The 13080-nt window shown below is 41.3% G+C and overlaps 1 protein-coding gene across 1 annotated transcript; it reads left to right on the plus strand.

Moving 5' to 3' along the window:
- Positions 1-9: 9 nt before the first annotated feature.
- LOC135550551 (potassium channel subfamily K member 13-like) lies at positions 10-12402 on the plus strand. Its single transcript, XM_064981476.1, has 5 exons — positions 10-1088; positions 4019-4054; positions 10465-10761; positions 11387-11980; positions 12098-12402. The coding sequence occupies exons 1-5, from the start codon at positions 1058-1060 to the stop codon at positions 12400-12402; spliced, it is 1263 nt and encodes a 420-aa protein (XP_064837548.1). The 5' UTR covers positions 10-1057.
- Positions 12403-13080: the final 678 nt, after the last annotated feature.

Below are 13080 nucleotides of genomic sequence, written 5' to 3' on the forward strand. Positions count from 1 at the left end.
TTCACTAGGTCCCCCCGTGTGGTTCTGGGATTTTTGCTCACCGTTCTTGTGATCATTTTGACCCCACGGGGTGAGATATTGCGTGGAGCCCCAGATCGAGGGAGATTATCAGTGGTCTTGTATGTCTTCCATTTCCTAATAATTGCTCCCACCGTTGATTTCTTCAAACCAAGCTGCATACCTATTGCAGATTCAGTCTTCCCAGCCAGGTGCAGGTCTACAATTTTGTTTCTGGTGTACTTTGACAGCTCTTTGGTCTTGGCCATAGTGGAGTTTGGAGTGTGACTGTTTGAGCTTGTGGACAGGTGTCTTTTATACTGATAACAAGTTCAAACAGGTGCCATTAATACAGGTAACGAATGGAGGACAGAGGAGCCTCTTAAAGAAGAAGCTCTCTGTGAGAGCCAGAAATCTTGCTTGTTTGTAGGTGACCAAATACTTATTTTCCACCATAATCTGCAAATAAATTCATTAAAAATCCTACAATGTGATTTTCTGGATTTTTTTTCTCATTTTGTCTGTCATAGTTGAAGTGTACCTATGATGACAATTGCAGGCCTCTCATCTTTTTAAGTGGGAGAACTTGCACAATTGGTGGCTGACTAAATACTTTTTTGCCCCACTTTAAATATAATACAATCCATGAGTGCAAAGCTCTTAGAAACTTACCCAGATAGACTGGGTAAGAAAGACAGCTGTAATCGCTGCCAAAGGTTCTTCTGCAAAGTATTGACTCGGATGTAAATTGTTATGTAAATGAGATATTTCTGTATTTCATTTTCAATACATTTGCTCAAATTTGTCATTATGGGGTATTGTGTGTAGATGGGTGAGAAAATCCCTCGATTTAAACCATATTGAATTCAGGCTGTAACACAACAAAATATGAAATAAGTCAAGGGGTATGAATACTTTCTGAAGTATCTTCTAGTAGCTTATGCAAGTAATATGAAGTTATGCTTCCGATATTACATAGACCCAACAGTTCCAACTCTGTTTGTTGAAATACATGTACTATATATTAGAATGAAGATAAAGATGAATCAAATGTATTGGTATGACTTTGTGTATATTGAGCATTACAATATGTAGATATATTTATCTAGAAGTAATACTATGTTCAGTGCCAATGTGTCACATATTATTTGTATACTGAAAGAGTCGCATCCACCAGTTAACTGGTCAAAAAGCGATAATAACTAAATTGAAAAGTATGATTATTGTGTACTGTATGCATCCACTATTGTAGCACAACAATGGCTTTCACATGATGTCAGCCAGCAGAATCTAATAATGCATAATAAGAAACTATTTTATGCGCAATACTTGCTACAGCGAACTCAGTGACAACATTATTATACTGAATAAACCAGACTGTGTGAATGGATGCTGTAACTGTCACAGTGTTGTTACATAGCCTGGCTGACAGTCTATTTCTGCTAGCCAACATGTCCTATAATTGTTTTGCCGAAAGAAACAAAACACTCAGAATGGTTCATGCACAACGGGCTTCCATTGGAGTCATGCCATCTCCTATGTGAAAGATTGATTGAGGCTATTCTGTACCTCAACCCGCAACCCAATATTGTATTGCACTACTTTCTGACATCGACCCATATTTTAATTATGTTTGTATTATTATTGAACTGTATGAAAAATGTATATGAAATGAATGATTGCTTGCATAGAATTACACACAGAATGTTTTCCTAAATAAAGATTATAAACTTGTTTGATATGTTTAATTTCATGTGTGAGAAATTTGTTGAAACATGTTAAGTTCACCCCAACGTTTGAGCCTGTACTAAACTGACAACGTAATTGTGAGGTGAGACATCCAAGCCATTAGAGGGCAGTGTAACTAGCACCCAACGCAACAGCTCGTCGCCTTTGGCTTTCGTAATATAAACATTTAAACATAGAGTTTCTAAACTCAGAGGCGCAACATCGTGAAACTTTCGGGAACGCTTGCTAAACAGACGAGACCTGGGTTTCGCAAAGGTATCGTACTAATAACCATCTTAATTCCATTGAAACTAAATAAACGAAAGATAATTTTAATGCTTCGATGCTTTTGGGAAAATCAGCCCAGGCCGGGGTTTGAGAAGTGAAAAACGAGTTGTTCCTTTTCTCGAAATGTAAAGGCACAACGTGGATTTGAGCCAATGCCTCAACGAGTTTAACATGTTATTACGCCAACCTCACGAAAGTGACAAACTGACACGTTTTCATCTTCAACAAAAACAACTGTATATGCACTCCGCCTTTTGATTTGACGGTCTGGGTCATTCCTAGTTTTCGGTACCTTTTCTGTCCCCAGGAAATATCAGTTCTTATTTGGTGTAATATGTGGATTCCAGAAGGCTATAAATATAAGGTCAGGTGTCCTTAACCGTAAAAAAACATCAAAATATGGATCATGAAAGGGAGTTTTATGCACGTTTTTTTCCAGTGGATGTTGGCGTTTTTGCCATGTCCCCAGTTATCTACTTACACAATAAATATGCCATAAAATAACACATTTTAAAATCGTTATTCATTGTTATAGTCCTAGTTAAAGTCTATTTCATCAATAAAGTATTTTTCATAATTATTGTATTATTTTATTTAAGATTTTCCCTGATCACTTTCCCTGGTTAGTTTGAAATTCTCCATTTAAGAAAACAACCCCTTCCTACAATGACACCACATTTAGGAAGTGTCGTAATTTCTTTGGTGGGAAAACTATTTTGAAAAACTCAATAAATATAAACACTCAGTTGTTAGTCTGTAGGTTCCACTCATAAATGTCCACTATGCTAGGCTAAATTATGGAGAAAATATAAATATGTTTGATAGAGAAGGTAAAATCCTGTTGAAGCGTTCACCATTTTGCTTGCCAGCTCAATCTTGCTCACTCACAGAGCTATGGCTAATTTAGACTCAAAATTCCCACCCTGTTTAGGTTCCACCCAGTTTGGATTATGCGCCTAACAAATTGGAAAATGCACCCAATATTTTTGTAAGTGCCTGAGCTTGACCAATTTGTTTTTCTGAAAGTCAAACATGCCCATTTTCTCTTAGAATACTATTTAAAATATATATATTGTTTTTTTTCTCCAAAAGTTTAAGGTCCACATGGCACCGCAAGAGAGGAATGACCCGCCTGCATATGACGTATTTGTACGCCTGAGTTTAGCTAGCAAATGTCGTCGTGACATCGCCTAGAAGTCTGATATGGGGAAGCAGTTCTGGCCTATCTTCATACTGTACTGTCTTTGATACATAGCTAATATGAGTTATCATAAAGGTCGTGCTGTGTTAGCTAGCTAGTGTTTAAGCAATATGTTCCTCAAACGGTTTAAGTGGTAAATAGGTTATTAACGGGAGTTTCACACTTGATATGAAACGCATTTCACTATCAAATACAGGCGAAGTTACTATATTTTCGAAGTTGACACTGACTGTCAAGGTAGGTTAGTTTGCTGGTTAGCTAGCTAGCAGTTCTAGCCCAGTAAATTCGACTAGCTAGCTAGTATATAGCTACATGACTTTAAACCATATTGTGGTGTTTTAGTATCAGCGTGTATGTGGAATGTCTTGTAAAGTGTTCAACTTTGTGGTTTGTGTAGGTTAGCGACTAGCTAGAAGTTTTATTGATGTGACTTACTAATATAATACTGTTCCTGTAACGTTACTGTCCACTGCCAGGGATGAGTTCGGGTCCCTGACTGTCCATTCTGAGTTAATTTATCATCAGGGATATTGGTTTCATAGGCTATCATCATGAGGCTAATCAAATCTTCAGAAACACACCTATAACCATAAGATAATATAATGACAACTAACATGGCCAGATATCATTGTTTCACCAGCCACTATGATGTCTTTCTCCCATAGGTGTAGGAGACACTTCATCTACACCCTGATGCATGTGTTGTGACGGTGAGGCTGCTTCATTCTCTGTCTTCTGGTAGGTCGTCTTCCCTGGTCATCTGTGTTGCTGTTGCCCTGTGTTCCACACCATGGCACGCCACAGTAAGCTGCAGAAACAGGTGTTGTCTCTGTTCCGCCAGTTCCTGCGTGCTGGCCAGGACAAGCCAGGCTTTCTACCCAGGATCCGGGATGAGTTCCGAGAGAACTCCAGCATCAAGAAGACTGATGTCATGCACATAGAATATCTTTACCGGCGCGGACAGAGACAGCTTGACCAGCTGAAAGATGTGAATACAAAGCAACTAGGAACTTTCTCCAAACCCAAAGCAGAAAGATGACCAAAACCATTTCCTTCTCTACAGCCTCTGTTGTCGCTACCTCTAACTGGATACGTGGGCATGCGCTATGTAATTACATTAATCATTCACTAGTCAGATTACTACCCCTTTCAATCTGCAGCTGAGTAAGTGCAGTCATTGTCCTAAGCAATGGCCATGGATCTGAACTGTATGACAGCACTATTGTCCTCTGTCAGAGAGGTGGACACCACTGATGAACCACTGATGAGGATGAACATTTGAAAACAGTCTCTGGCCAGTGAGTTTATTGGGTTGAGCAGTCCAGTTGCTCTGGTCATTGTTGTAAAATACTTTCATCTAGCTACATTAACCCGTTGTGTGTTTTGGATTAAAGATGATATCATCAGTATGAGAAGTGAATTTGACTTATTTTAAGTCTAGCTAATACTAGTATATGCTTACGTGTCACAAGAGGTCAAGTAATGGCATTATATAATGCTTATGAAATGTACGGTAAATAAACATGTATTGTCACATACCAGATAGGTGAAGTGAAATGTTTTATAGGGTCAGCCATAGTAGTATGGCGCCCCTGGAGCAAATTAGGGTTAAGTGTCTTGCTTAAGGGCACATCGACAGGTTTTTCAGGTTTGTCTTGGGTATTCAAACCAGCAACGTTTCAGTAGCTGGCCCAACGCTCTTAACTGCTAGTCTACCTTCCACTCACAGGTGGCATCACACAAATTAGAAATGCCTGAGTAATTTAGATATTGACTGTCAGAACCAGAAAGTAGCTCAAGCTAACAGCCCAATCCCAAATGGAACCCTTGACCCTACTCCCTATGCACTTGTGTTAATCTGAAATTATTTGGTTGGTATAAGCAATATGGTGAAACTTCAACCTAGCATATGAGAGGGCAAGGTGCAGCATTTAGCATATTGGTTGCACCTGTTAAATCCTCTCAGATCTCAAGTGTGTAGGGTTTACTATAGGGGGACATCTCAATTGCATTTCCTTGACTCCTCCTGTCCTCTCACCTCATTCTCAAAACCCATTGGAGGAGAAGGTCAGAGGGGTGTGAGGAGAGGACATGAGGAGGAAATGCAATTCAGATTCTCCCTAGGGGTCCATTTGAGATTGGGTCATAATCTTGACAGCTCAATATGTAAGGCTCTCGCTTTAGCCGCTAGGTGGCGGTAATATGGGTAGATCTCAGCACATGAACTAGAAGCAGAAGCAAAGATGGTGGACAAATGAAAGATGCCGTTTACCATTGAGAAAATGGTCAGTCCCGGTCTGCTTAACGGGTTGACTCTAGGCACCAATGCATTAGCAGCTGGCTCTGGTCTGTTTAGTTCAGGGATGGGCAACTGGTGCCCCCTTTAATGTCCCCCAGATCAATCCCCCCATCATATTAAAAACTGCAAACATTTCTCTCCACCCTATGGCAAAATGTGTAGAATTGCAGGACATTAACTGTAAAACTGTGGCACCTCATGATGAATTCAGATTTTTTTGTGGCCCCCCACCCCCATCAAAGTTGCCCATCCCTGGATTAGTCAATTGACTGTGTAACACTATAGGAACACCTGCTCTTTTCATGACATCGACTGACCAGGTGGAAGCTATGATCCCTTATTGATGTAACCTGTTAAATCCAATTCAATCAGTATAGATGAAGGGGAGGAGACTTTTGAAATAAGGATGTTAAGCCTTGAGACAATTGATTGTGTATGTGCGCCATTTAGAGGGTGAATGGACAAGACAAAAGATTTAAGTGCCTTTGAACGGGGTATGATAGTAGGTGCACCGGTTTGAGTGTGTCAAGAATAGCAACGCTGCTTTGTTTTTCACACTCAACAGTTTCCTGTGTGTATCAAGAATCCAACCAACTTGACATAACTGTGGGAAGCATTGGGGTCAACATGGGCCAGTATTCCTGTGGAATGCTTTCGACACCTTGTAGAGTCCACGCCCTGACGAATTGAGGCTATTGTGACTGCAAAAGAGGGTGCAACTCAATATTCGGAAAGTGTTCCTAATGTTTTGTACACTCAGTGTATATAGCCTTATTTAAGGTAGATATAATTGTTGTCTATCCATTGTATGTTGTCTTTGTCTATTTTCTAATATGATACATATTGCCTTATTTTAATTATTGTAATGAATGTATATTAAAAGCATTGGTGGAGAAAGTACCCAATTGTCATACTTAAGTAAAAGTAAAGATACCTTAATAGAAAATGACTCAAGGTAAAGTGAAACTCACTCAGTAAAATACTTGAGTAAAAGTAAAAAAATATTTTGTTTTAAATATACTTTCGTTTTAAATGTAAATGCTGAAATATACTTAATTATCAAAAGTAAACATAATGATTTTAAATTCCTTACAAGGTTTCACAAACTGTGCACGTTTTATTTTTTGCCCTAGCACTACACCGCTGATTAAAATAATCAACTAATCATCAAGCTTTGATCATTTGAATCAGCTGTGTTGTGTTAGGGAAAAAAACAAAACATGCACATTAAAAATGCTGTATTAAGCATACCAGACTACATGATTTTCTTGTGTTTTTTAATATATGGATAGCCAGAGGCACACTGCAACACTTACCATTTACAAACAAAGCATTTGACCAGAGATGTTTTCTTGATAATTGCATGATTTGGACCATTTTCCTGTCCTGCTAAGTATTCAAAATGTAATGAGTACTGTTGGTTGTCAGGGAAAATGTATAGAGTAGAAAGTACATTATTTTCTTTAGGAATATAGTGGAATAAAATTAAAAGTTCTTAAGAATATAAATAGTAAAGTACAGATACCCCAAAAAACTACTTAAGTAGTACTTAAGTATTTTTAAGTGCTTTACACCACTGATTTAAAGGGAGACTGTTCTGATGTTTTTTAGGCAAATTATTGAATACAAGATAACTAATGTCTTCATTCATATGACCTAGACTTCATACATCAGGTTTTTTCCAAAAGATAAAGTGGGTTGTGATTTAGGGACATTCTGTCCATAGCACAATGCATGATACGTGTGGTAAGTGCTACATGAAAAATTGAAGAGCAGCATGAACAAGACTACAGCACTAAACGTCATATGCTCTTAAAATAGGCTAATGAACACAAGACTACAGCACTAAACATCATATGCTCTTAAAATAGGCTAATGAACACAAGACTACAGCACTAAACATCATATGCTCTTAAAATAGGCTAATGAACACAAGACTACAGCACTAAACATCATATGCTCTTAAAATAGGCTAATGAACACAAGACTACAGCACTAAACATAATATGCTCTTAAATTAGGCTAATGAACACAAGACTACAGCACTAAACATCATATGCTCTTAAAATAGGCTAATGAACACAAGACTACAGCAATCAACATCATATGTTCTTAAAAAAGGCTAATGAACACAAGACTACATCACTAAACATCATATGCTCTTAAAATAGGCTAATGAACACAAGACTACAGCACTAAACATCATATGCTCTTAAAATAGGCTAATGAACACAAGCTAACAGCAATCAACATATGTTCTTAAAAAAGGCTAATGAACACAAGACTACAGCACTAAACATCATATGCTCTTAAAATAGGCTAATGAACACAAGACTACAGCACTAAACATCATATGCTCTTAAAATAGGCTAATGAACACAAGACTACAGCAATCAACATCATATGTTCTTAAAAAAGGCTAATGAACACAAGACTACAGCACTAAACATCATATGTGCTTAAAATAGGCTAATGAACACAAGACTACAGCACTAAACATCATATGCTCTTAAAATAGGCTAATGAACACAAGACTACAGCAATCAACATCATATGTTCTTAAAAAAGGCTAATGAACACAAGACTACATCACTAAACATCATATGCTCTTAAAATAGGCTAATGAACACAAGACTACAGCACTAAACATCACATGCTCTTAAAATAGGCTAATGAAAACAAGCTAACAGCAATCAACATATGTTCTTAAAAAAGGCTAATGAACACAAGACTACAGCACTAAACATCATATGCGCTTAAAATAGGCTAATGAACACAAGACTACAGCACTAAACATCATATGTTCTTAAAATAAGCTAATGAACACAAGCCTACAGCACTAAACATCATATGCTCTTAAAATAGGCTAATGAACACAAGCCTACAGCACTAAACATCATATGCTCTTAAAATAGGCTAATGAACACAAGCCTACAGCACTAAACATCATATGCTCTTAAAAAAGGCTTGACTACACACACTGATATGTGATCTGAAATCACTAGAAGAAATGTATTTTGCAGGTGTAAATGCAGGTGTCACTCTTTCATGCATGGCCTCTTTCTTCTGCACCTGGACACTCAGTGCTCCAGTGTCCTTGCATGAAGCCATGCCCCTCTAGTACCCCTCAGCCCTCATCCAAGATTAAAGGCAGACAGACAAACACAAAAGAGAACAAAGCCATCCTTCCCACACAACCTACAACAGAGATGACTTATACCTGAGGCATTTGGGACAGAAACGAAGGAGAGAGGAGAACATACATTGTATGTTGGTTGTCTGAAAAATATACTTGGTTAATCACTTGGTAAACTCCTGATAAGAGTATCATCAATAAGCTGTGAACCACTTCAAACACCACATTTGCAATCAGATGTTACAGGGATAAATACCATGCAAAACTTTCTCTAAAATGAATTTTGAGCTGTTGAATAAGAAGTCGTTGTGTTTTAATCAGTTTACAGTCCAGATCCAGTGTTTTAATCAGTTTATATATTTGCATATCAATAATATATTGAAGACCACCAGTCTCACTGCCCAGTGAGGAGGAAATGCTAGATTGAACGTTGATTACAGGTTGGAGGACCTGAATAGAAAAGCTTCTAAAATCAAGAAATGATTATTACACCAATCAAGGTATGCTTGCACACATGGGTTTTATCCCTCTGATCTCACCCTGCCTCTCCCCTTCTCTCTCTCTCCATGCCTCTTTCTCTCTGCCTCTCTCTCTCTCTCTCTCTCTCTTCCTGCTTCTCTCTCGCTCCCTGCCTCTGCTTCTCTCTCTCTCTCTCTCTCTTCCTGCTTCTCTCTCTCACTCCCTGCCTCTGCTTCTCTCTCTCTCTTCCTGCTTCTCTCTCTCGCTCCCTGCCTCTGCTTCTCTCTCTCTCTTCCTGCTTCTCTCTCTCGCTCCCTGCCTCTCCCTCTCTCTCTCACTTTCTCTCTCACACACACATACACTTAAACAACTAATATATTTAAGTCTGTGATGGAAACATTTACGGATCAGATTGCTTCTCCACATCTCCCCCATCTCCATTGTCACTGATCATCAGATCCTCGGAAATGTGTACCCAGCGCAGGTAGGCTACCTGGAACCGCAGATCAAGTCTCACCATGACGATGGGCAAAAACTATTTGAATAAATTGTGGAATCATCGGATTAATCAAGATATATAAAATCAGGTATGTTTTTTCTCTCTTTATATTTCAGATAATATATGATATTAATTATCAAAGAGCCTTATGAACATTTCATGTAACAAACAAAAAAATCTAAATTATGAGAAGTGTAGGCTTTTGTGATGTTTTTGATATTCAGGCATAGTAAAGAGCTCTAGTGGTTCATGATGGTTTTACTTTACACGACAGATGTCAGTAAATTTATATACATATTTTGAGAAAAGATGGGAAAATGATTTTCACTTGTTGATTGGAAACAATGCCAATACCAAATGAATTGCCCACTGGTACTGATATCTTGTTCACAGACCAGTGCAGGATTCCAGAGTCTTACACAGTGACCAAACAGTCAGGAGTTCTCTTCTATCAGTGGGCACATCATCACACAGCTGACAATCTGTGAAACTGTTCATCAGATTCGGAACTCATAAGGAACGTGAATGACCACTCAGGACATTACACCACATTGAGAGCTCTGGATGGACCAACCATCAACGTCCTCTGGCCTTGGGGGCCAGCTGTGTGTAGGTTCTCTGTGTGGGTACCCAGTTTGCTTTAGCACATTAGGGCTTGTTAAGCTTGTTGTGTGTGTGTGTGTGTGTGTGTGTGTGGTAGTTTGGTGTGTGTAATGTGTGTGTAGTGAGTGATCTGAGTGGTGTTAATAAGCAGGCTCAGACAGGCAGTGTATGTTAGTGCGGTGGTTCGTGTATCTGTGCCGGGCCAGCTGCACTCATGGCTCGTAAACGGGATGGTGGCTGCTGCCCCCTGCCCCTCAATGAGGACAATGCCCGCTTCTGCCTGCTGGCAGGGCTCATCTTGCTCTATCTGCTGTGTGGGGCAGCTGTGTTCTCCGCCCTAGAGCGCCCCTCTGAGCTCCGCGCCCGCCTCCTCTGGGACCAGCAGCTGGCCAACTTTACCCTGAGCCACCGGGTGAGCCTGGGAGCCCTGCACGCGCTGCTGCGCCAGTATGAAGAGGCCAACGGGGCCGGGATCAGAGTGGATGCTCTTAGGCCCCGCTGGGACTTCTCTGGAGCCTTCTACTTTGTCGGCACGGTGGTGTCCACCATCGGTGAGTTGGACAGCTGCTCTCATTGAGGGTCAGAGTCAGGCTATTTTAGATGCAGTTCTTTGTTGTCATGTAGATGCAAACATCCGAACACAACTGTCTCAACAGATACACAGTATAATGTAGAGGATGTATTGAGTAGATGATGGGGGTGAAGAGAGAAGGCTACGGGGATTAGCTGGATGATCAGTTAGACTCCGAGACACTATTGTCAAATTAGTTTAATTTCAATTAAATGTTGGCATGTGAGGTTGATGTGCTTTACTATGACTTTTTCAATGTGATCACTACTCATGACTGAACAATGCCCCCATTTTTAACAGACAACAGGATTGCCATCTCATCCCTTCTCTCCCTCAGCTCCTGTCTTCATGACTCATTCAGTCTCCCTTATTTTAGTTTATGTTAACATAATTTGGAAGTACCCAGTACTGTGAAATGATTATCCCTCACTAATATCAGCTACATTCGTAGCATGAAGCCAAAATGCTAATATCAATATCGATGCTAATATCTCCACGTCTTTTGTCATCTCGACATGTAGTGCTAATTAAGAACAACTGTAAGGGCACTTAATTGACGATTTTTTTTCACATTGACCCTTCTCTTTTGTACTCTTTCCCACCAGGCTTTGGTATGAACACCCCAGCTACCATCCCTGGTAAGATATTCCTGATCTTCTACGGCCTCATCGGCTGTGCCGCCACCATCCTCTTCTTCAACCTCTTCCTGGAGAGGATCATCACCATGTTGGCCTACATCATGCGTTGGTGCCACGAGCGGAGAATGAGGCGCTCGGGGTTGGGGGCTGTGTCAGGGGCCGAGGAGCCCCGCAGCGAGGAGGACAGTCTGGAGGGCTGGAAGCCCTCTGTCTATTACGTGATGCTGATCCTGGGGGTGGCGTCTGTGCTGATCGCCTGCAGCGCCTCCTCTCTGTACTGCTCTATGGAGGACTGGAGCTACATGGACTCCCTGTACTTCTGCTTCGTGGCCTTCAGCACCATTGGCTTCGGGGACCTGGTGAGCAGCCAAAGGGAGCACTATGAGGCCCAGGAAGCCTATCGCCTGGGCAACTGCCTCTTCATCCTCATGGGCGTGTGCTGCATCTACTCGCTCTTCAACGTCATCTCCATCATCATCAAACAGACTCTCAACTGGATCCTGGCCCGGCTGGCTTGTCCAGGCCGACGCTGTCCCTGCTCGTGCCCTAAGAGAGGCCTCCGCAGGCGGGTCTGCTGCCCCTGCCTCCATAAAAAACACTCTGGCTTGAGGCCTCCACCTGCACGACTCCGCCAGCAGCACTTCAAACGCAACGCCGTGCAGCCCACCCCGTCCCAAGTTCCCACAGGTCGACATCGCTACACGGACGCCTCGGTGGAGACAGTGTGCGACAGCGAGACGGACGCCGGAGCGGGGGTGGACGGGGTAGCTGGTGGCCGGCGTCTCTCTGGGGAAATGATTTCGGTGAATGACTTCACAGCGTCCAATAAGGTGTCTTTGGCACTGCTGCAGAAGCAGCTGTGTGAGACAGCCCAGCAGGGCCCCAGGCAGAGCCACGTTCCTCGCCACAATGGCTTCTCTGGGGGGGTGGGTGCATTCGCCATTATGAACAACCGCCTGCAGGAGACCAGTGTGGACAGGTAGTCCCACCTGACCCCAACCAAACCTATTCACACCAACTCAGAAATAAAGCACTGTTTGTGTGGGTTATTGAAATATGACTGCAGCTTGACTGGATGCTGGATCTTCTCCTGTTATGTCTAAAAGAAAACTAGCAACGTTTCATCCTCAGAATGAGCATTGTTTGTAGATCAAACAGTAGTGAAACAGAACAGTTGGATGCCACGGCTGGCCATACATATTTGCCAAATTTGTTTTCAATGTAAATCATATTGAGGTCAGCTAGATTTCTAGTTGTAGACATGATTATAGCCCACAGCATATCACTGTTCTGTCTGACAGCTTCTCAGAATGCCAGACATTCATGACAATCACTGATCTCCTATTGAGACAGAATGATCCCGTTTGGTTCTGTGGGGGAGATGCGGTGGACAGACACCTTGCATTTCAACAGCATATGTCTAGAGAGGGTTTGAGAGGCTCAAGTGATTGGCAGGAATGTAATGCTGAACGCAATCAGGATTTGTGTGGAGAATGGAGATGTGGAGGGGGTCTGGAGGAGACCCACTGATTTATGAGAGCCTTTCAGATGTGTCCTGAGCTCCTCCACAACACAATGGATTTGCGTGGGGTGGCATCAGTGAACATGGAAATGTACCCATATTCTGTATTTGTATCCTGTCCCCTAATGTCTAGGGCTCT

This window comes from Oncorhynchus masou, chromosome 12 (assembly GCF_036934945.1).
Source record: "Oncorhynchus masou masou isolate Uvic2021 chromosome 12, UVic_Omas_1.1, whole genome shotgun sequence".
Lineage (NCBI taxonomy): Eukaryota > Metazoa > Chordata > Actinopteri > Salmoniformes > Salmonidae > Oncorhynchus > Oncorhynchus masou.